Here is a 25,154-nt window from a genome sequence, read left to right as displayed (position 1 = left end):
AAGATACTTTTTGAATGAACTAATGAGAAAAGTGAAGGCTATTGTTTTAAGTTCTCCAGAATTAAAACGGTGCAGATAACAAGTCCTTTGACATTTTCCCTCTTTGGAATAATACAGGTAGGCCCAAGACAACCAGGCGGAAGATATTAAATCATAGACAGATCAATCCTGGACTTGGAGGGGATCATTCTTCTTTGACTAAAGAACTGACATAAGTGTCTGACTAAAGAGGGATCTGAAGAGCTTTGAATCTGCTAGGATGTCCTGTGGAAGATGGACAAGTTCCTGAGAAAGTAGGTTTTAAGATACATTTTCTTTGAGACCTTTTTAATCTGAATGTGTGGTGCTTTGCTTTTAAGAGTCAATAGGATAATCTTACCTCTGAGACAACATTTAACTCCACAGCCTGAAAATCAGTCAGATCTACTTAGAAGACAGCAACGGAAGTTCAAAGTTGGAGAACTGGGTCTGAAGGAAGTAGATCAGGGATTTTCACACTAAGAAGGAGCTATCTAAAGGCCTGAGATCCAAATGGGCTCTTTCAAGTTTGTTCAGAGGCTGGATCTAGTTAAAAATTGTGTTAAGGACTGCTCTGCTCACTAGTTCTGCTGTTTAAAACCTGCTCTACCCTTTCTGACCATAGGGCAGCGCAGGCAAGGCCAAAAGGGCCTACAGTACCTCCTCACCCTAACACCCACAAGCTCTCAAAACACCCTGTATCCATAAAATAATCCCGTTCCTGAGAGCACAAGCTAGTGCCTGTAATTTCTTTTACTGAACTATTTACAGTTTCCAGACACGCACAAGGTTTGTTTTCCACTCTACTATGTAACTAATGGATTAAGAGCAAAGGGATTGTAAATAAACCCGGGAGTGTCTAGTTTCGTTCTGGAATTATTATTTCTCTGTGCATCAGCATGATTCTGTGGCAATAAAACAGTGTATTACAAGGAGTTTAGATCAAGATACTGATTTTTCTGTTTAATTTTAGAGTTATTAAACGTTGATTGAATGGAAACTGTATAGAACAGTTCTGGAGGGAAAAAAGAGCCAACTTCATAAATGGTATTGGTCATCTATTAGTCTTTTGGGGCATTTCCCCCTACCTGCAAAGCAAGTGTGATGGTAATTTATCTCACAGAGCTTCATAGGAAATGTTTGTAAAGTGTTTTGGAAATCTTCTGTGCACCCTATGCTTGAACACTCTACTTCAAATTTAGAATAATTTAAGTATTGGCTTGAAGGGCATAGGAAGTATTTCCTTGTGGAAGTAGCTGGCTCGCAGAGTTTATCACCTAACTGCATGAACAACAGAACAAAATTACAAAATACCCCACCCAAACTCAAGAAATTATCAATATCGATGGCCCATTAATTTGTTAATGAGGTTAGAGTGCACAACAGGGCCAAGACCTCAGGCTTCCCCTCCCCAGCTGAGAGGGGCTAGCTCCAAAGGAAACTGATTTTAGGAATCACGAGAGCTCTCCACGGGCCCTCGGTACGATTTCTACACCCGAAGGTGGGCGGCTTGCCGAGGAGCGGCAGCCAGAGGCGCTGGGGCTGGGCTGAGGGAGGTGAGGGGCGGTGGCACCCCGTTCCCGCGCCCGGCGGGGGGCGGGGCCCACCGCCTCGCCCTGCCCCTGTGAGCATGCGCAGCGGGAAGAGCCCAGCGGGGCGGTTGCTCGCGTCAGGGCGCTGCAGCACCGCTTCTCCCCCCCGCCGGCGTACGGCGCGAGGGTGACGCACGTCCGCACGTCGCCGGCCGTGGGGCTCCTCCCCGCTGGCGACACCCAGCGCCGGGTGCGGGGAGGGGGCGGCTGCGGGGCCCGGCCGGCGCGGCGGGGCCGCTGGCGGGGGTATATGGCGGCGGTTCTGTCCGCCCTGGCTGCCAGGCTCTCCCAGTCGGCCGCGGCCAGGTCCTACGGGGTGTTCTGCAAGGGGCTGACCCGGACTCTCCTCATCTTCTTCGACCTGGCCTGGAAGCTCCGCATCAACTTCCCCTACCTCTATATCGTCGCCTCCATGATGCTCAACGTGCGGCTGCAGGTGGGCGCTGGCAGGGGCAGCGGGGGCTGGCGGGGCTGGGCAGAGCTCCCGTCCCGGGTTTCCGCCCGGTGGTGCCGCCGCCGGGAGCGAGAACCGCCTGTTCCCGGGGGCGGCGGCGCAGTGGGGTAACGGTGAGGAGCCGCCGGCCGCGGCCCCGCGCTGGGGGGGGCAGGGACTGGCGTTGCGCTCCCTTGTGTCACCAAGGGAAATGTCGCTTGGATTCTGCACGGATGGAGTGAGCTCTGGAGACCTGCATTTGCCTGTGCTGAGGTGTAAGTACCCGTTATGCTGCTTCCTCTGGGCGTTAGCAGCAAACGTGCTGCTTTCTCATCTCAAGTTTATTCGTGTTACTAAGCCACACTTAAAGACCGGCAATAGATAGTGAATATGGACACGTTGGTAGTACATTCTTAATACCCTGTAAGGAGCTAAGCAAATAATTTCCCTCATCAGGTTTGTTTTTTAAGTCAAGCACAATTGTAGCAAAGGAGATGTAGAGATAGTTTAAAAAATGTCATTGCATGAAAATGACCGTTCAAATTTAATTTGTGTCTCTCCTGTCTTGAGCCTGTTCCTCCAAAATGTGGAACTCCCTAAACAGTCTTGACCTAAAGACATCAGGATCTCTCGCTCCTTGTAGGGCTGAAGTTTCATTGGTTTTGTGATGAAATCTTTAACTTAACTGGCAGCAGAAGCAGGCTATGGACTATCCCAACAAACATCTGTTCTGGCCAAAGATTGGACACTTTCTTTCTCCTCATAAACATTGCTGTAATGAAAGGTTTGACATCTGGCTAGTGGCCAAGTGCTGAAAGACAAGTCTGTTTGCAGTTTGTGACTTGTAAAAGGTAAGTTGAAATGGGAAGAGGTCAAAATGCAGTGTCTCATATTTTTAATTTTGGGACTCATCCTACAGTTCTGAAGCTTGTAGCTTAGTAACCTGGGTGGCTAAGAATGCCTTCCCTTTGCTTGTTATCTGTGCTGGTACATAATAGTTTTCTTGTAACAGTATCAGTTTGTCATTTGATTACGATGTAGCTAATGTCCTCTGACTGTGCTGGTGCGGCCAGTCTGACCAGTTCCCTTCGGGAAGCTGTGCATGGTACACTGCTGATTTCCAGTGTGTGTGCCCAATTTCAGCACGCACTTCTGTTGACAGGAATGTTATTTTAATATTTGCCTTTAATGTTAAGCCTCTAATCAGTTACAGTCTGCATTTCTGTTGGTTAAATAAAGTGGTACTGTTACCCAGCAGATCTCTCTAGCTGCTCATTTGCTGACTCCCTTTGATGCCTGTTACCAAAAGAGAGTTTGTAGCAGATTAAATGGAATCTGCAGAAGGAGGTTTATATTTGGGTGTACTTCCTACCCCTTTGGACATGCTCAAGCAATCTGTAGGGAGACTTGTCAGTTTGGACTACTGTTTCTAAAGTTGGGTTATTCTTTCTCTTTATGTTAAAGATTATTTTAAAAAAATTTTTCTATATATTGGACACCAAGAAACCGGGATATTGGCATAATAACTTTGTGCGTTCTTCTTCTTTAGGTCCATATTGAGATCCACTGACCTGTGACTTGGTGTGCTGCTTGCACTGTATGCTGCAACTAGAATCGATCACACTCTTCAAATTCAGCCTGTTGTGAAAGAGTAAAGCTATGCTTGTCTTCTCTAGGACTATGAAGAAAGATTTAAACCAGAAACAAGTATGTGGCAGTGGCCCAGATCATCACAAGGCAGCAGCTCACCTGATGCACATTCATTCTATGTTGAACAATTCTCAAAATCATAGTAGCAGTTTACAAGAATTATTTTATTTTAACACCAGGAATTGTTCTCTGTTTAATACTATACCTCTGTCTTTTCTTGGCAAGGAAATGCCTCTGAGTTTGAGTGAATCAGCTGGGAGGAACTCAAGTGCAGCTGCTCCTTGGAAGGATTCATTTCATCTGCATCTTTCTTCTGGGAAAGACAGCCTTGATACGGTTTCTCACTGCATTAATAGTATTTCAGCAATGGGCTGGCTGGAGAAAGCTTGCAGTTTTCCTGGAGACTTTAGCTCATGCAGTTCAGGAGACAACTTTGCGTTTTTTGCACACTTCTGGCTGGGAAATTTGCAGTATAATAAAACCCTGCAGTTTCTGGAATTAGAAATGAGCAGTAGCAAAGAGAATGAAATGCAGCTTGCATTTCTTAAAGAGACAGAGCTTGGTGGACTTCCTGATCTCTGTTCTACTCCAGCTGCCTCACTGAACAAATATGCTATGGGACTCTTAAACAATCAGAAACCATGTTTTTTGATTTGTTGCTTAAACCTTGTATCTTCTGAGCAAACACCTGGATACAATCAAATGCTTTCAAATATACAATTTGTGACTAATATTTTTCACATCATACAGCTAGTAACTTCTGTGCTAGCTTTTGCACTAGCAGGTCTCTGGTATACAGCAGTGAAGGTAAAAAAGTACTAAGATTTTAGTAATTATTTTTAACATTAATATAAACTTAAATAACAGAGACAAGGTTACAGTACAGGTTTTAGTGAAGTAGACAGCTAAAGTAAAAATTATTCTTGTGTAATTGCTAGTAAAACTGGCTGCTGGAAGGATAGGGACTTTCTTGGGAAGGAGTATCTACATCTGAGTGGAAAGAATTTATAATCTCAAAAATCTTTGGAACTTCTGCAGGTCTGCCATTAACACTAGACTAGAACCCAATTTGATTGCTTAGCATAGATCCTTTGTTTTCTTTAGTGTATGTATTAGTGGAGTGTTCTGGCTATGATTTACAACCATTTCCAATGAAATGGTTTCTTGCAGAATTGAATTCCTGCTCTGAATCCAACAGTATTTAATGTATTGGTCCTTAACACACTTTGAACTGGAAAGCTGTTGGAAAGGTGGTCTTCAATACCGCATAATTCTCAGCACTGTTCTTTTCAAGGATAGTCCTGCTCTAATTTAAACAGTATCTCATGAGTTTTATTGCACTACAATAGACACTATAAACAATTTTCTAAAAGAATGTTTTCTTTCCTTGAAAAAGTGATTGTCATCACTGAAGCACAGTAATTATTTCTGGGCCTGTTGACTTTGGCTTTGGGACAGACTTCTGACAACAGGGTTTGGCAAAGACTGGAGCAAGAATGTTGGAATCAACAGAGATGCTTGTGAATAAGAATTTTCAGGAATAAGCTCCTGTGGGCACTTAGATGGAGAAACTCATTGTGCAGTAGGTTAAAATTTGCACTCAGTGTCCAAAATTCTCAACAAGGGAGTTGGTGTATGTGAGCTTAATGTGTTCCAGGGGCTTACCTAAAGAAGGAGGTGTTGATATAGTGAGTTAGGATGCATTTTCAGCTCATCTTTCACCTTGAGTTAAAAGTGCAGACTTAATGCAGAGTAAAGTCATGCCAGTGATTCACACACCAAGTATCCTTTTTGCTAGCTAGGTTACTTCATTTTGGAAAGAGAAGAAGAGATGTTGCATTTAGTTTGAACTGAATTCACCTGGGAAGCCACTACTTTCTAATGCGGTGTGTATTTGGGTATTAGCACACTTGTATAGAGAAGACCTTGATTATGAAGATGAGATGCCAGTTATCAGTTTTATGGGGAGAAATGCTGAAATTTTAAACCTTATTTGAGTGCTGAAAGCAAGATACACTACTTCTTGTTAAATGATATGCTGTGTTTTTATTACCCCATTGGTTGTCTATTTCTTCTGGATGTTAGAAGAGGTAAAAAGCCACTTTAATTTAGAAAGTATCTTTTTCCCTGGTGTGTACTTCTATTAACTGCTTAACTTCTAGACTTTTGGCCACATGATTACCTGTCACAGAACTACTCAAACCCTCAAAATAATAAGGGATTATATATTGTAAGTAATTATTTTGACACCAAGTTTCTTCTTATTCAAGGCATTCAGCTATTCACGCCCATCTCCACTGCTGCAATTTATCACCCTTGCAGTGGTATTAACATGAGATTAATGCTAGGTTGCTGAAGTGATGTGGATCTGAAACCCCAAACCACCAGAAACAAATATACTTCTCCAGAAATCTGTGGCTTATTTGAATTATGGTGTTAAGCTGTTGTCTGCATACAGCTTGACCCAAAACAGGCACTTGGCAGAGCGGAGGGTAGAGGAATGAAGGTGGGGAGAGGTTAGAGCCAGTTTAAGCTGGCATGATTGCTAAAGAAAACATTGTGTAACTGCATCTTCCATGGTAACAGGTAAATAAATACTCTTTTCCTGTATGGTGAGCTTTTTTTTTTTTAAGTTGCACATAAACACAGTCCTGCTTCCATAACCGAGTCCTTGAAGTTCCTATATAAAGATGTGATTGGCACAATTGTACCTGTAGTTGTTACTTGAGACCTTGTCTGTTCAGCTGAATGGTTTGGCCTGGAAGATTCTCTACTCTGCTGAACATCATTTGGAAAACATAGTCATATACAACAGCAACTTGTAGGTGATATTGTCATGTTAATAGGCAAGAGGATTAGCTAAAGGCATAAAAGCATTAATCCAGCTTTTAACACCTACTAATTGTGGTGATTTTAAAGAGGGGGGAAGAGGAGGAAAAACAAAATATGAGAGAAACCATCTGTAAATTAGAATTTTAATGTGTGTACAGTGGTGTGCTAAGGGTTGTCTCTATCCATGACAAGCCTATGCAGGAGGGTATCTTGGAATGCTGAATCACATTATGTATCACAGTCCAGCTAATACAGTCCTGTTTTAAGTAAGATTTCTTTTGAGTGAGTGGCCTTTAATCACTTATTACAGGATCACTTTAAATACAGATACAATACAGCTAAGCAAAATGATGGATTTGTATATTCTATGTCTATTGAACATAAAATTTATTAAATGCATGGATTTAATCCATTTTAAGATAGTTTATGTACTTTGCCTTGGATTTTATTGCTTAAAACCTAAAAGGTAGCTTTCTAACTTGAACATTCCTTCTGAAATTCAAATAAAGGAGTTTGGTATGTTAAAATGTCACGTGATGTACTGCACTTTAAGGTTGGGGAGGCTGTAAATTGAAAGTACTGTTATTTCACTAATAGAACTGTTTGACTGGCAGCGACAACGCTCAAATGGCTTTTACTGTCTGGAAGGAGAATAGTGAACCAGAAGGATGGCAATCCTTTGAAACTATGTGTCAATCAAACACTATATGGTTTAGGCCACTGTTCTCTTCCTACAAATGTTTTGATATTAACTCATCTCAAAGATGGAAGATTGTCTCAGCTAGGAACCAGTTTTTATGGAGTTTCGTGGCTTCAGTAAGTCAGATGTGGAAACCTTTTCTGACTAAATATGCTGTTAGGGCTGAGACTTGGATAATTGTTATAGTAAAGAAGAATAACATTTTTAGTAGGGGTAAGGGACCTTTACACTGAACCAAGAGATGCCTTCTTATTTCCAGTTCCTCTCTCATCTTGGTCTTCTGTTGGTGTTGGAAAGAGGTATTTCTAAGCAAAATGTCAGGGTTCCAATAAACAACTCATGCTTTCTAAAGTTTCAACAATCAGTGTCCAGATCCTTCCTGCATTACATAGCAAAGAGTTCTATTTTTGCCATTAGAAAACACGTTAAGTAAGAAAATATTCAATATTTAGAGAATTGCCTAGTAGTTTCCCATAAATGTACACTTGAGTGGAAATTTCCTATATAGTGTACTGCTTTGAAAAAGAAAATTTACTTTTAAATCTGTGTACACAGAGCTCTGCATGTAGATAAAAAGTGTTTTATCACAGTATGATGTTGGAATGCTTATGCAAATGCTTATTTACTTTCTGACATTACAGTGCATAATGCAGTAGAGATGTGTTGTACTTCTCAGTGTGATATTAGCTAGTGCAATCTTAAAACTGTCTCGTGGTGCATGACAATGCACACGATTTCTATCTGTAGACCTTATTTAGCCTTTTGCTTTTCCAGTGTTGTGTTGGTTGCTTTTTTTTTTTTTGGGGGGGGGGGGGTTTGGTGTTTTGTTGTGTTTTTTTTGTTTGTTTAGGACTGTAAAGACTGCACTTTCTTAAACTCTGCCAAAGTTTGCTTTCTTTCTCCTTTTTTCTTCCCTTGCCCCTCCTAACAGGTATACACACTTAACTTTTGGAAGAAGCAAGCCTGTGTGTACTTTCCTAATATATCATCTTATTGTACAGTTGTTCCTTTTGTTATGTGGCCTGGTCTTACCTATATTTCTCCCTCTCTTCCCTCCCCATCATTTCGCAGCATAAGCATATGCTGATATTCTGTTCCGTCTCAGAAACGCTCCCCTTAATTAATTATGCATAACGAATTGACAGAAACCACGTAGAGATGTAAGCATCCATAGTCTGTCACTAGGGTGTATGACAACTGGTATATCTGACAGAGCAATAGGCAGTCAATGTGACATTTCTACTTTTTCCCTTCAAAACAGCTGCTTTGATTAAAATTAATATTTAATTTGAACTGTAGTATCTCTGTCGGCTGAGAATTGCGTCTAGAATTTGTATCAAACACATTGAGGTCAAAACTTAAATAGTTACACTAGCTTCAATACTCTTCCGGTTTTTAAGTTATTAGTAGAACTTTCTGAAAAATTCACATGAATGTACTCTTAGTATTTTGAAACCTATTTTTTCTAAGAGTGTAGAGAATAAAATGTGTTCTGACACTTGTTTCTGTGATGTCAATAACTGGGGAAAAAACCCCCACTTTTTAGGATTTTTTAAAAAAATATTTGTAATGAATTCCCTTTCAATATCTCAGACTACAAAGCCTCTAATCCTAAAGGAAGAGCTGCAGTTGGTAGGACTTTCAAATAAACAACTTGTTGCCTATGAAAATACTATTATTTATGATCAGCTCACATACTTAAATATAAGGACACAGATATCAATCTGCTGATGGTGTGAAAACTAGAATAATATAGAAGTGCTAGAATAATGGTATCCTTTACCACCCTACACTACGTAAATCCTACTGGTGTGTACTTTGAAATTAATCCTGTATTGCTTCAAAAAATCTCAATTATCTTAGTCTTTTTGGAATTGATGATACAAGATTCAGAACAAGTAGGTGGTTATTCCATTGTTAATGAACTACATTTAAAAGCATTTTAGAAAATGGCCTGAGGTACTTCCAGAAAGAAAATCTGCCTTGAAAAGATCCAGTTTATTACTGTGATCTCAATATGTTTATAGTCTGTTTTGCAACTCTCGTTTCTTCTTTTTGTGGAAGATCTGTATAAACCTGATAGCAAAAATGGTTAAAATACAAAAGTATCAGTGTTCTTTTATCTTCTGTTTGTAGTCAGTTTTATCTATTATCAGAAATAAAAATACGTAGATGTAATTTAAGCTTCTGTTCTTCAAAGTAAGTAAAACTAATGCTTAGGGCCTGACTCATCGCTTGAAGTTGAGTGTTCTATGAACTTTCTTAAAAATAGGGTCTGCTACCTGCCAGTGACTAACACTAACTTTAATTGCCGATACTTAATACTTCTTGTAAACTGTGATGTTTTCCATGCAGAACAATTTTAAGTCTGTGGTCCTGGTATTTGGCCCTAATTTTTTTTTTTATTGCAATCTGGGAGATGGAAAAGGTTGGCACAAACCATTTTTGTTTGTTCCAGAGAAAGATGTTTACAACTTTGTATGTATTTTAGAAATTTATTGTAACACTTTTTAACTTGAGAGGAGTTTCCATAGTAAACTTGAAACCTGTTGTCCTAAAGAGGTGAATACAGACTATTGAATAATATAGAGTGTTATCTAAGCTTCCAGAAGCTGTTGATTGTAATGCTGCTCGCTTATACCACAGGAGGGAGTTAAACATCAGTCTTCTAATTATTTTCAGTTACGGCATAGTTTTTTTTCTCAGTACAGTGCATTTCAGTTTATAAATATGCTGACTTTGACTAGTCTTATGGATTGTCACTGCAAATACGTTAATGTACAAAATCAATACAGAGCAGTAATGTATTGTAACTGTTTACAATTGAATTCTGAGTACCAGTTGATGGGTTTTATCAAGCTATTTAAAAACAAATAAAAATATTTTAAAAAATAATTTTTTGTCTGCGCTCAACAAACGAGCTAGTTTTGGTGCTTCTCATTCCAATTTTTCACTGTATAAATTGTACAGATGAACTTAAAGAGATCATGTTTCTGACAATATAGTCAAACAGTGAGGGTTTTTTTTCAGAGATGATTAAAGATGTGTGTGTTTACTGAATACCAAACAAAGTTAAAACCTTTGTGAGAAGAAAAGGGCTAAATGCCTTATGCTTGGCCTTGGAAACTTGATATCTGAGCTCTAGGCTAGCTTAATTATGTTAGCCGCCAATATTCATTCATAGGCATTCTCTTTACACACTTAGTGACACACCTTAACAAACCAGTTACATCCAATGCAATTCCAAGCTATCTGCTAACCAGCTAGCTCTAATCTTGCAACATAGCTTCATTTTGGAAGGGGAAGGCAAACCATGCTCAATATGCTAGAGTTACTATGGCCGTTCTATGTAAGTCAGGATGACACTGGATGTTTCTCTTCAGGGTAAAAATCACATTAGTATTAACAGATATGTCAGACCTCTTATTTTTGCTGAATAAAATATTTACATTAAAGGAGTGGAATAAATATGTATCCTCTGCCTAACGTTAAGCATTAAAAAGCCTATTTAAAAAACCAAACAGAAACCCCTCACTTTTCCAATCTCTCCTCTGAAAGTTGCTATCATGACTTTCTGATTCTAGACTCAAAAAACATAATTAACTTACAGTTTTTGTTTGATCTCAGGGTCCCTTGATGCCACAAGTGATACATTTTGAGGAAGCATGTTACTGTTACATGCTGTATTTATTCTGAAAAGAAATGATATTGGCAACGCAGAAGAAAAGGCTGATACTTTGAGTACAAAATTAACGTGTACTATTTTTCTTAATGATGAATGCTGAAAGCCTCTTTCCCCTCAAAACATGCATTTAAACAGAAAAAAAAAAGGGAGGGGGAAGGAAAATTAATGTAATCATCTAATAAGGTCTATGAAGTTTTGGCGTAAAGTTAGACATCCACAGTTAAGAAAGTGCTATCAACGTATTCTCTGCACTTCACTGTAGATCCCTCACTGCTTCTGGAATTTGCATGATACATACTGAAGTAATAGTTTCTAACCTCTTTAGCTGCCCACGATGTTCCAGCCACCCCACTGTGACACTGATGTGATCTACCCTTAATTATTCAAGTTGTCATCACCTTCAGATGGTTTATCAGTAGTTTTATATATATTTATATAAATGGGCATGATACCTGCAGTACATGGGGAATGCCAAGGAACTTGGAATACTTTTGCAAATAAACTCAGGAATAGACATGCTACCACAAGCATATCCAAATCTCTTCCTATTAAGGTATGAATTCAGATTCAAGTTGGTGGCCTATGACTTTGTGGTAGTCTGTCTTTGTTCATCTTGTACTATAGAATTCTGAGAGCAGTTCATCTGTACAGGAACCCAAATTTTCTCTATTCAAATCTGAGATCACCAGAGGAACTCTTAGCAATTTAGACCTATCACAACATTTCCCTCTTCAGTATTTTTGTCAGCTCTTGCCTTTTCTGGCATATACAATAGCAGCTTAAAATTAAAAAAACAACACCTCAAACCAAACACAAATACCAAAGATTCTGCTGAAGATATTAATATTTCTTAAGGAGGGGACTTTTTAAAAGTGGATGGAGTGCTTTACCCTCCATTAAAAAAAGAAAATGTCGGATGGGGGTCTTGCTATCAAGAACTGTGGTGTGCCTGTAAAAAGTGCATTGTAAGTCTCTTGAGCATTAGGAAGCATTATGCCTATTATCACAAATATTTTCTACACATATCAAAATACTCCTTTATTTATCTTTGACCTCATAGTTCAAAGAAAATTTAAAAACCAAACAAAGAAAAAAACCCAAACCCCACATTTTGGAATTCTTTCAAGTATTATGCATTGTTAAAAGTATCCCCAAGGGCAAAGGACAAAAACAGAAGTCAAATGCTCACCTCTTGCTCATTGAACAAAAATTACAGATTACTAAATTGCCTTTCAGATCTTAGCCTTGTATTCCAAGTATTGCACACTCACTGCAAGCATATATGACCTGCTCCAGAGTTAGAACAGTTAAATTTCCAATTTCCGGTCATTGCTCCCCTCCTTCAATATAAAAACATTTAATACTAGAAAAAAAAAAAATTATGACACTGTATAGCACCTTTCTAAGGGCTTGCTTGTGCACCTTCAGGTGTCTGTCAGTTTAGGTCAGCTTTGTAGATGTTGAATTTTCTATAAGGCTGAAAATCAGAGATTATCACAAAAACTAGGTTTACTTGTCAAGACAGAATGAAAATTCAAACATTTTTCAAAGTTGGACAGCCTTCTTTTATCCTCTCTTCCCTCTGGCTGCTTTCTGAGTGAGAACATCTGTATAGACTATAGCAGGTTTCAAGTCCCTCACTTTGTTACACAGAGTGTGTTCCCAACAATCTGTTGGTTAAAATAAAAGCTGTCTGGTCTGTGTTGTCACTGTCAAACATAATTTTCAGAGCTCTTCCTCACATTTTCTTTCTGGTTTACAATCATTCATTTGCAGCTGATTACTCTATCTTCTGATTTCTATCTATTTAGCTAAACTACTTACTTGCCAATGCCAGCAAGCTATAAGTCTGTAGAGATTTTCACCACTGGGTCTTTTGTTATGACCAATTCATGAAGCTTCTTCAGTACTTGATGAGTTCATAGTTAATTCTAATGTATTTTCATAAAGTATCCACGGGGCATTCTGGCTGTTCCTGAATGGATTAGTTAGCAGTTTCCTCACATAGGAAGTGATTTTTCTCAAGGCCCCTACTGAAACAGCATTGTCCAAAGGTTTGATTCCATTTTGTATATTGCTATTGTTACTATAAAATAATGCTTTTATCAGTGAAAATACTTCTGATAAATCTTAGTCACTCACATGCGCTTGCTAAATACAGCAGCTGATCTGCTTAGGAGGGAACTGCACTTCTGCCTCCTGGCAGATATTCTAGCTGTGATAGATAATGAACATATACAAGATGACTCTTCTCAACGTAATATATAAAACCTGAGAAGTAAGGAATAAACTCGGGGGGAAAAAAAAGACCAACCAAGAAAAAAAAGTGCTTTGAACATCTTCTTGGTTTGATATGTCATTTTACCAGAAACTTGGGATGAGTAGTAGTGAATTACAACCTGAGACAAGAAGCAACATAGATATGATCTGATTTTCCTCTATACCAGGAACTCTGTCAAATAGTTCAGACACCACAGAGGGGGTGGGGTTAAATAAGGACTGGAAATGGGCTCAGAAGAAATAAAAAAGCCCAAGTGTTTTACATCCATTTAATGGAAAAGGAAAATTAGACTTTTACTATTTTCCCCCCGGAGTTATTTCTGTTGTCCTTCCAGTCCAACACATACCTTACGATAATGCAGAACTAGAATGTGATGTAGCCCATTAAAAATGTGGAGAAAGCAAGCAAGGTTTTGGCTATTTTTTTTTGCATTTCAGAAAGTGTAATCAATAAGAAAAGAAATCTGATAGTAGGATTTATCTGTTTAAGTAACTTAAAGTGGTTTTAGTAGGGCAAATCACAGTTTCAATCCTGTAATCCAATCACGCAAGATCAGTACTGATGTCTAGCCTTGTTGACTTAATCAGAACTCTGTTAGCATGCGGATTGCCCTATGTGAACCAATCTACAAGGTCTGGACTTGCGTGTTTTATGGCAATATGCTTAAATTTAGGCCAGATTAAAAGTCCAGGCCTACGGACAGCAGAGTCATTGTGAATCTTCCCACCTATTCAAATGGAGACAATATGATGTTCCTGAAGTGCTTTGAAATTCATTGCTTACTTCCAAAATATTGTACTCCTCATAGAAAAAGAATCTTAAAATATAAGTGTATAATTTCAAAACAAAGAATCAGCATTTGTGAACTGAGAAGCATCAAGATAAAATACACTATGTCCAAAGTAACAGCATACTGGATGGTCTCCTAAAACAGAGAAAAATCCTAGGAATTCCATTTATAAAATGGTATAATTTGCTACTTTATTTGAATGATTAAATTGATAACAGCTTTTGCCAAGAATTTTTACATAGCTTTAGTCCCTATTGTTTTTTAATTTTAGATATTCTCACATGAACTGCCCAAAGTCATTGTTAACAAGGGTATTACAGCTTTTTATGCAAAGTAAGTGTATTTTTTTTTTCCCCCCGGAGTACTAAATTTCAATTTTTTTGTTTCTCAACTACACATTGTTCACCTGTGATATGCTGGTTCTTGCATTACTTTGTTTAAATTCAGCTGCTTGATGTTGGTGCTGCAGTAAAAGAAATAGAAGTGTAATATTTTTATCTACTACTAATGATCAAGAAAACATACTGGACTACTCTCTTCAAATGGTGAGTTAATGAAGTCACACCAAATTACATTAATTCGGAAGTCCTTACAAGAAATCACGCTGTTAGAAAAAATGAGTATAAAAAAATGTTTTTCAGAGCTCTTTTTCACAGTTTAAATCACAACAAATTCTGCTTTCAAATTACTCTGACAAACATTGTTGTGTTGCAATAATTTCTTGTTATTGTAAGGAAGAATCCACAGTCAGTTTCTCCCAGTTATTCTAAAGGGTGTTGTGACTGATATACACTGGCCAAATCATAATAGAATATCTCCTTGTACTTTTCACTTTTAACGGAAGGTGCCCCAACTAACTAAATTCAGTAAATCAGAGAGGATTTGATATTGCCTTTTTCTTTATTTTGCTGTTATTACCAGTGGCTTTATTAAAAAAGTACAACGTTGAAGTGTTAAATAATTGCTGATTGTTAGCAGAAGGGGAGGATAAGTTATTTTAATCAGGCAGACCCCAAACTCAGAGGTGGAGTCTGCATCTGAACTTTTGCTAATGAGCTCAGTAAAGAAATCAAAAGAGTTCCCGTTATTCAACCAACTATTGATGAGTGGACAAGCCTCTGTTCAAAACTGGACTGAAATCAATGTAGTACATCCACCCCGGCTTTGTAGCAGCCTTCAGAGAGCCTGTTGCTCATCTTACTCCCAGCATACCTCTAATCTTGTGATCTAGAGATAAAAGACTATTTCATTAACATCAAATATGACGCTGTAGTTTTCTGACTGCATATATATAAACATATATAATTATTTACATATAAACATACACATGCATGAATATCTTTGCTTGTTTAGCTCAAGACTAAATTTCTGCTTAAGTGCTTTCCATAAATGGTAAAAAGTCCAGACACAAGGAATGGAAACACATCCCGAAGTGCTACATTAAGCATGGTAAAAGCATACCTTTCTTTTCTGTTTAATTATTCTGGAATTAATATGGATCTTTGAAAATCCAAGTGTGATAAAGACACTGCTTTACTTGTTCCTATTGCCTATAGTCAGCATTCTGGAATAACACCCTTAATTGATTAGCAGTTCAGATTTCTGAGAAGACTGTTTTATCTACATTTATCTGTCATTACTTGCAGTTTCATAATCTAATAAAAACTATTATCTCTTAATAGTTTCAAGACAGCTTTTCATTATTTTAGCTGAAGAATATGAAGAAAAATTTATCTCTTTTTAACCCCTATCTGTATATCTCAATTATACTAAACCAGAATGAAACAGAATGTTTATAGAAAGGAGAACTTTGTACAAGTTATGCAGTAAGTCCAGACCATTTCAGGAAAACGCAGTAGCTAGAAGAAGAACTGTCAGGCTACTGTTCTTCATAAAGAGTAAATCTGGAAATTCTGTAGAAGCAATCAGGACACATTCAAACATAAGAAATGCCTAAAAATACTTCATGGAATGATTTAACCTATGAAGGAGATAACCATTCTTGTCAACAAGTTAAAAAAGGTTTTAATTGTGAGAGAACGAGACATTATTAAGAATGTAAATAGTACTTATATAACAGTCTATTTATCTTGCAAATGTGATGAAGATGTTACAAAAATTGTTTGTTTTAATTATAATTAACTGCTATCTTGTTTTTCAGGCTTGGAGTCTTCCATACATTCTGAGTTCTGGAAAAGCCTTACAGATGGGAATAAAGAGGAAGGGCATGATTTTCTTATTCATAAGAATTTAGCTATGCTCATTATCCATCTTCCACTGAAATGGTTTCTCTTTTCACAGCAATACCAGAATGGCCTTACCAGGACAGAGAGGAGAAATCATCCTTGCAGAAAAGAACTCATTTGTTCTTAGCTGGTACCATAAACACCCTAGATTTACATGCTTTTGAAGTGTTCTCAGTCAACAGCAGATTTCAAAAACTTCTGTGTGAAAAGTCTTTGTACTGTTACTTTGTACTGTTATTTCCTATGGCTTGCAATTTTTTCCCACAAACATATAAGGAAATGGAGAAGATACTCTGTTTTAAAAAAATATTCTTTATCCAGTGTGAAAATGTTGAGCAGTACACATTTACTTGGGTAGCTTTGTTGATGAAAATTGTGCAGTAGATAAATATGTGAATCATTTTTCTATAAAACATGCTTTAATAGTTTGGCTATTTTGGAAGGACTTGCTTTCAAAATAGATCTCCACCATCTTTGTTTTATTTTGGGTATTTGGAAATTTTCTACATCCTGCTGAATGGCACACCTGATGCAGACATCCCTAAAGGGGAGCCTGCATCTGTACAACTGAGATTTCTGGTATTTGAAAATATGAAGCTTTTAAAGATACACATAAAAAAAAAGGAAATAACAAAATGTTTAATTACTTTGTAAGACATCAGTTTTTCAAATGTGTCTATTGTATTTTGTATATTAACTAATTTTTTTTTTTTTCATTACATTACTTGTTTTATCTGAAGCATGGCAATTTGCCAACCCTAGCTTTCGGTGATAAATTGTGCTATACAAAGCAAAAGTTTTTATATCTGAGGCCACTTCCTTCTGCTATTTTATCATCTTCCTGGTTTTATCTGTTTTCAATAAATGCCTTTGTATTTTCACATCTTTTATATGCATGTATACACAGATCCTTTCCCCTGTATTAAAATTGATAGTTGCAAGTTGCTAAGGATAAAAACGGACAGACTGTTGATTTGAATTTCATTGTACTAATATACTACATGGATGCTTTTATATTACAGTATTAAAAGACCTTAACATATATTCAAAGTATATACTGAATTTAGGAGTGGAGTGGGGAGGCAGGGGTTGATGTTTCATAACAAGGTTTTTAAATGGAAGTAATCTCTGGGTACAGCTATATTTGAATACTACAGATTGACACATGAAGGCTGGGCTCTCACCGTGAAAATGCGTTATTTTAAAGCATCTCAAATTTAAGCATATTGAAATTTAATATCTAAAAAGAAATCATGGTGGAAGCCAAACATCTCTCCTTTATCTGTCTTGAGGTTGAATATTTCTGCCTAAGGAGAAAAATCTAGAAAAGTATAGAGAAGCCACAGAGATCCCTGCACACACAGTGGAACCCAAAGAAACATGAGGGAAAGGAGAACTGAATTAGGGATGGACAGGGGAAAAGAATGATTTCATAGGAAAATGCTTAATATTGCAATGCAGCAAACTGGAGAAAAGCTTTTGGAACTTGCAAGAAAAAGAAGCTGTCCTTGATGTCACTGCCCATTTTAGCAGTCTGTCATTAATTCTCCTTTCCCACAAAAAACTGTTACTAAGATGTAAACTGCAAATCATCACGTAATCTTTTTATGAAGCCATTTCTGTTGTTGTTCTGTAGACCTACCGTTCTTTTACAATTATATTAATGGACTAAAAATACCAAGGGCAGTTCTATCAGACTTAAATTACAATTTTATTTCTAAAGAATAATTATTTTATACTGTGCCGATTGAGATCACAGGAATCCTTTTCTGACCACAGAGGTATAAGGTACCAAATTCATCCTTCATGTAATTGCACTTAGGTAAATGGAGTTACATAAGGAATTAATTTGACCAGTCTCCTCCATTTCCTCGGAAAAATTCTTTGTTTTAGTGCCTGCCAGGTTTTAACTTTGACTCTCCCTTGCTTAACATCTTGTACTTAGAGACTGTTTTTCTTTCTTGAAGACTATAAAGAGAAATACAGCAGGAGATAGACAATTAAGGTGAAGATCTGGTTTTTAAATTGAAAGTACACTTCAGTTATGCTAAGAAAATACCGAAACCTTTTTGCTTTGGTATAGAAGTGTATGGGATTATTCTAACATCCACTGGGATATAAAAGGAATAAAATAGTATGTATAGCCATGAGAGGGAAAGGATTTAAATAATGTTTTACTGCCTCAGACCCCGTGTGTTTCTGAGTGCAGCAGTTGGAATAAATAAGGACCTTTCTTGGTTAGAGACAGTAAGAATTTAAAGTATTACACATCACCTTCTAACAAAGAATCACCTTCCCTTTTCATCTGGACATAACAGGAGCTACATATTCAAAAATAAACTACATGAGAAACTGAAGGCATACTCTCATCAGCATACATTAAATTTAGTTTTTGGATGGCAACATGGCACAAAATTCTTTGTTCAAATTCAACCTACCAATACAACGTTATTTAGAAACCAAAACCCTCACAAAACAAGAGAGTGGTTAGTGGTTTTACTCCTGGTGATTTTACGTTAGAGTTGGTATCGTGTCTTTCTGCTGCCAGCATAAAGCCAGGGTAAAGCTTGGTCTAAACACTGTAACTCATGGCTGGCTAATCTTGATAGGAATGCAATTACATGTTCATATTTGATCTTGATTTTGATCAATTTGTTACCATTAGATGATCTAGTATTCCACAGATCAGACATTAACAAGCGTGTAAGTCTGACTATAAGCACAGTTTGAGATGGGCTGAGCATGCAGGATCAGAAAGTTAAATTGATGGAGAGTCTGGTTCAGAATAAGGTTAGAATTATGGAGAGATTGTCCCCCTGACAAAATAACTATCCAGCAGCCTGCCTTCTTTCTTTCTACACCATCTGTGTGTCACAGTCTACCAGTGCTGCAATTATGCCAATGCAACTGTTTGTGGGACCAGTGTGAACATAATGAAATAATTCTAGTTAAAAATTATTAGTTTAGACAGAATTTAAAAATCTGAATTGAGTGATCCGATTTACAGCGTGGCTTCACAAACAGTTGTATGAACAGCTGAGAGGGCACTAAAAGTCACAATCATTAGTTGCCAGTTCCTGCTCCTGTCTATATTTATGGTTCCATATTTATTAAACCCAGATTTGTGCACTGCTGACTAGCCAGCTGCAAGATTTGAGCCAGCTCATGCAGAGATATGCAATTGCATTTCAGACGCTAACTGGTGAATCAACAAGAGCACCTGGTCTAACCCTTCTAACACTGGATGTCATGAGTGAGTCCAGCTTGTCACTTGGCTGCTGCATGCGTCATGGGATGCCAGCACTGTTACACTGTGGAGTTGTTTAAGAAGGCTTCTCTGGGTGGGGAGGAGGGGAACTGTGGGGGCCTCCCTTGTTATCAGCACTACTACAATAAATCCCTCAACTCCTGCCATGTGTGCAGCTAGAGCACGACCCATGCATGGTTTGCAGCTCAAGTATAGCTCCCAGTGTAGGATGAATTAGGAATTTCAAATTCCCAGGTCTTTGTGAGACCAGAGTGTGGTATGCGATAATACATTTAACCATCCCAAGATGGAGCTAGCTGGCAGAGGTGAATTCACAGATTGTGGCTACTTCTCAGGGTGGGAACAGAGTCTGGCCTTAATCAGTGCACTCTCCTTTGAGAATTACTTTACATCAAGCTCTTTCATTTTCCTGATAGAAAAACCCTCTCAAGCATCATGCAAAATTCCACTCATCATCTGTTTCAGCCCATGCCTTTTGAATCTTTTTCTTTTAGGCACAGCCTTCATGCTAGAAAGCATCCTGTTTGTGTCTAGTACTATGCATAATTAATACAGGTAGAACAAGTTCTAATGCAAAATATATTTCAGATCATAAGCATTACAGAGTTGGTGGACCTCTACAATTTTTAATGTATTTGGTTTTCCTCACTGGAGCATTCTAGTGTTCTTTATTCCATGACTCACCAGTGGCCCTATCAGTGTTACACAACAGAAACAAGCACTGACTTCCAAAACCAGTATATATTTGATGCTAGGACTAGATTAAGCTCATTTAGAAGTATTAAAAAAAAAAAAGCAACAACCTCAAACTATGTCAAGAATTGGAATTTAAAATAAGCTGCAAATAAAATTCAGGATATGATTTAAAAGTTCACCTGAAAAAAAAAAAACCATGCAAAATTTTTAGAAGAGAGGCATCTTTAACTTTGGGGGTTTTTACTATTTGAAGGGAATGAGCTTCCTATCCACAAAAAAAAGCACCATTCATAAAAGATGTTTCACTTGCTATGCTCCAGCTCTGATGTTCCCTAACGCAATACAGAATACTTTATGTAAAATTTTTTTGGATTAAATGAAAGGTGCAAGCAATTCTGAAACCATTAAGACAACTAGCAAACAGGATTTTCTATAAATGTGTTTTTCCAGCTGAGACAAATATGATATGTGTGACAGCATAAACATTTTAAGAAACAATAGATGGCTAAAACCTGTCTGCCAGACAGAGGAAGTCAAAGAATTTGCCGAAGGGGTTTAAGAATACCAGATTATTCAAGTACTGATAAATAAAAAAAGGTAAGGAAAAGAAGACATGATTGACTAAGACTTTCCTGCCTGGAAACGATTAAGTGATGCTTCTTAAAAAATAAAAATTGTTTGATCATCTAGATTTGAAACAAAAATATTCTTTGATACAGTGGCTGAGTATCGATGACAGTGATTCTGACTATCAACAAGATATGGTCTTAGGAAATGTAATACTTGCACCATTTTTCTAAAAATGTGAGCATCTAAGTGAGCAAGTAGTAAAATCAACAAAGCACTTCTAGTTTACAAACAAAATGTTGCACATCATCTGTTTTCTTTAAGGTATATTTATATTATTTGAGAATATATTCTTAAGACTGTACAGATGTTTGTGTCTTTAAGATTAACTTTCTTCTTAAGGGTAACTATAAAATCTTTCTTACCAAATCTAACAGAAGTCACAACAAGCCAGACTTGTGAATTAGCAATGTCTTGACTAATGCATGAAATGGGAATACCTGCATGCAGGATGACTACCTCCTTAAATAAGATTTCAAAGATTCTTTCTTCCTTCCTACAGTAAGGTTCCATCTCCCTGTGTCTGATACTGATGTCTAGTCTGATGGCACAGCGGCAGTTATTTTATTTCCTTCTGCACTGAGAAAATTCAGAATTCTATTTCTTGTCTTTGAATACAATGTTACTATATACTTTCCAATGACTATCCATATAATCAACATCATCATAGCTCATGCTTCTGATTAGAAATAAAAAGTTTACAAAATCTATCGTAATAAAATGAAATTTTACATCACTGAAACATTTACTGGAAGATGAAACTTCCCAAAGTAAGATTAAGCTTATTTATTTCTACAAGTAAACTGAAGATGAATAATGAAGATGTTTTTTCAGAATTTCCATTAACCAATAAAGAGCAATCCAGAAAAAAGGGAATCTACTCTTGCTGAGGAAAGAATGTGATAACCATCAAGGCTTTCCTACTCTTGAATTCTTTGATTATTAAAGAAAAAAAAAAGAAGGGTAAAGAGTAATTTTCATTTTCCTTCACTACTGCTTGGAATCTAGTTCAAAATGAAATCCCTAGAAATGGCTTAATATTTCATGACCTTTTAGACCACAAAAATGTGATGTAAGGGATTCAGTTGTCTTCACTGACTTTCTGTGTAGGGACAAATGTCACAACAGTTGTGCTCCTGATCCCTTAAAATGAAAAATGACATGATAAATTACTACTTTGTGGAAACTGAATAAAAACAGATATTAAACTACCCAAAGAGAAAAGAAAAAAAAAAAAAAAAGAAAAAGTGTATTACCTGAAAATTCAACAAATAGCCACATTTATCATTAAGGAATCAACCCTGCCAACAGCAGTTTTTGGAGAAAGACCAATTTTCCCATAAAAATAATTTCAACAGACCAGCTATTAGACTATTATTTACATGAATGACAGACTATGAAGTTCTTCCAACACAGAAGGTTAGTCTTGTGGATATAAAACTGGCAAAAAATACTTGTGGTAAAAATAGAGCTATGACTACAGAAGGAACTGCAAGAAAGAAAAAAAAAAGATCAAGCCATCTTTAGAAAACTGTTGACTGAAACCCTTATTAATATGGAGAGAAAAATAAAATTCATATGTATTTCAAAACAGAAAAATTATCAGAGTTAGAGAAAAGAAAGTAGATGTGAGAGAATAATTCACGTGAGTAGGAAATAGTTTACTGCGGTACAACCTGAAATTTGCTGAGATTGTAACCTGTTGCTACCTGGCACCTTTGTTGGTAAGGAACTACCCAGTATTTAATGATAATGGCATTGTTAACTGTTGAATTACCAAAACTATTGAGTAGTTCTGCTATGGTAGAACTACTATAGCTATGATGTAGAGCCATGACTGTAATTCTTCAGTTGATTTTGTACATTTTCAAAAATCTATTCCTGATCTAGTTAGGTTTATAGCCAGATATGAGACATATTTTATACACAGGAAAATGAGACAAGGTAAAAGGTTCGATCTTAAAAGTTTCTATCACACATTTCACCTGAAGATTAAACAGCTTTGTCCAGAAAGCACCTTGTAGACAGAACTAGCAGTTTTATGTCTAGAACATTTGTAGGATCAGGTCCATGCAACAGTAAGTCTATTTATAATATATATAATATGTGTGAAAATGTCAAGTTTTAAGGAATATCTGCCATCATTTCAGAGACATACAGCCTTGAAGGAGACACTGTAATTTCAACACTCTTTTGTACTATGTAACATTAGTAGGTCATTCTACTAAAAGGGGACTGGAAAGAACAGATTTTCCTTGAGAGGGTATTGAATTGAATGACATATATTTCAAAGTTACAACACAGTAAGCTACATATTCAATAACACAAAATACTGAAAATTTACCTGTTTGCTTAAGTCAATAATAAAGCACATTTTGCTTATCTCACAAGTTTAGAATTGTCTGATTTCACCATGAAGTCTGTATAAAATATCTCAGCTGATCACTTATAACTAGGACAGACTTTTTTTCATACCTTGCTTGCATCAAAAAATCATTTTAATATGAAGAATTTTAAAACCTGGTAATGCTTCCATGAAGTCAACAGGAATTTTGCACTGAACTGGTGGGAAGAGGACTGTTCTCCACGGCTCACTCTTCTCTGCTATTAGAATTAGCGATTGGGCTGTCTTTTATTTTGCACTAGAATTTTACTTACAGCTAAAGTATATTAAGTTATACTGAAATATAGGAAAGAGATAAAAATATTATACTGACAAACAAAAATAACAAAATAAAGGAATATATTTTATGTAAAGGTGTAAACCAACACAGATTAAATGAAAGCAAACAACCTGGATATATAACCAGAATTTTTCTCATGAACCAAATTCCCCTCTAATGTAAATTAACAGTTTGCTCAGTGTGCAAAAGTATTCAAAGCCCACTGTCAGTTCATCTGAATTCAGATTTAAAACCATTCTGTAATTGCACTTTATAGACACACATTTCAAAATAAATCTCTTATCAAGGTAATGCTTCTGTTTTATGTAATCATATCCTTTTTATACATACACTTACTAAACATAACAATGTTTAATTTGAAATATGAAATAGGAATATTTTAAAGGTCTGTGTTGTTTATGATTTCTAGGTGAGGTAAAACTCTTTATAACCAGAGCAGGTGTCAGAGCCAAACCTCAGCTCTCAGCAAAATGGTCTGTAACAACCACCTATTAGCAGCGGTGTCAAGAGGTGAGTGCTCTCAACACAGCTTCCTAGACAGTGCTCTGTCCCATGCCAGCCTACAAGAGGAAAATGAAAAAAACAATATTTTCCTGTTGGCTGACCCTTTCCTCCCACAGCTTCCTTTTTGAATAAAATTTTGACACCAAAGGTTTTAAAAAAATAAAGAGGGGTGGTGCCTGAGAAGGAAGGAAGGAAGGAAGAGTGGTGTGTGCCAGCACACTTCTGCTTACCTTTACAGACTTTGGAGGCTGCTGATATCCCAACTCCAGTGGTATCTCACTGAAGATCTTTACTGAGGACTTAAGAAATCACACAGATACTTTGACTCCTAGGGCAGCAAGCAGGCAAATCCCTCCTGTTACCAACACAGGCAATACACACCAATGCAAAACCCTAAGCTGCATACAGGGAACTATGCCATTTATACGCAAGGCTCTTCATGACCCCTGTGGCACTGGAAGCACCCAGCATGCCTCCAGCGCCGGACCAGACTCAAGCACAAGGAGCAAGCAAGAATCAGCTGAAAACATGCAGAAACATCATATGCCTCGGGCTCCTCTTCGGACACTTCAACCCACCTTGTCCCCCTTCACCACGACACAGCTTCCAGCCAGTTCGGCCCTCGCCTTCCTCTCACCTCCCAGTCTTTTTTCCCCTCTCCAAAAGAACCAGCGGCTCTGCAGACATTTTCTGGCTACCACGGGCCCGAAGAGAGAACGCCAACCGACATGAAACCCAGCTGACTCGACAGCTCCCCTCAGCCCCTTCCGCCAACACCCTCAGGCCGCTCCTCAGCGGGTGTCCTGCAGGCCAGGTTCCCCCCGCTCCCCAACAGCTGCCCTCGCCCCGCTTCCTGCCCTACCGACCCCTGAAAACTCACAGGGAAGCCGTGTTAGAGTCCTCAGCGCTGCCAGGCCGCACCGTGCGAAACCTGCCGGGGAGGGAGCACCGAACAGGAGTAGCGGGAAGGCGGGAGAAGGGGTCCTCGCTCCAGGCCGGCTCCGCCGCATGGCACGGCCGGGGAGCCACCGCCCCCTGAGGGGAGGAGGCAGCACGGCGGCGGCCGGCGACCCTGTGGCGGCGGGGGTGGCGGCGCAGGGCCGGCGCGGCCTGCCTTCCCCCCTCCGTAGGTCACATGAGAGGGGCGG

The 25,154-nt window shown here is 38.0% G+C and overlaps 1 protein-coding gene and 1 long non-coding RNA gene across 6 annotated transcripts; one reads left to right on the top strand and one right to left on the bottom strand.

The window, feature by feature from the left end:
* Positions 1 to 1,680: 1,680 nt before the first annotated feature.
* On the top strand, positions 1,681 to 10,120 carry LOC116959369 (small integral membrane protein 10-like protein 2A). 3 transcript variants are annotated; one of them, XM_042798309.1, is made up of 3 exons: positions 1,681 to 2,046; positions 2,739 to 2,894; positions 3,593 to 10,120. In XM_042798309.1, the coding sequence occupies exons 1-2, from the start codon at positions 1,861 to 1,863 to the stop codon at positions 2,856 to 2,858; spliced, it is 306 nt and encodes a 101-aa protein (XP_042654243.1). In that variant the 5' UTR covers positions 1,681 to 1,860; the 3' UTR covers positions 2,859 to 2,894; positions 3,593 to 10,120. The 3 variants fall into 3 exon arrangements, with proteins under 3 accessions (XP_042654243.1, XP_042654244.1, XP_032839629.1); XM_042798310.1 differs by lacking the exons at positions 2,739 to 2,894; positions 3,593 to 10,120 and adding an exon at positions 2,687 to 2,732 and having other exon boundaries at positions 1,683 to 2,046; XM_032983738.2 differs by lacking the exon at positions 2,739 to 2,894 and having other exon boundaries at positions 1,687 to 2,046.
* Positions 3,837 to 25,154, bottom strand: LOC122153958. Of its 3 annotated transcripts, XR_006165816.1 has the most exons (4): positions 24,887 to 24,980; positions 24,237 to 24,334; positions 10,834 to 10,917; positions 3,837 to 4,185 (listed from the first exon to the last, which is right to left on the bottom strand). It is a non-coding gene; the product is annotated as an uncharacterized LOC122153958 (long non-coding RNA). The 3 variants fall into 3 exon arrangements; XR_006165818.1 differs by lacking the exon at positions 10,834 to 10,917 and having other exon boundaries at positions 24,887 to 25,154; XR_006165817.1 differs by lacking the exons at positions 3,837 to 4,185; positions 10,834 to 10,917 and adding an exon at positions 23,169 to 24,062 and having other exon boundaries at positions 24,887 to 25,154.

The sequence above is a fragment of the Tyto alba genome, unplaced genomic scaffold (genome assembly GCF_018691265.1).
Source record: "Tyto alba isolate M040663 unplaced genomic scaffold, T.alba_DEE_v4.0 Super-Scaffold_28, whole genome shotgun sequence".
Classification (NCBI taxonomy): Eukaryota; Metazoa; Chordata; class Aves; order Strigiformes; family Tytonidae; genus Tyto; species Tyto alba.
Note: the sequence above shows the minus strand (reverse complement) of the source record. Positions and strands in the feature narration are given on the sequence as shown.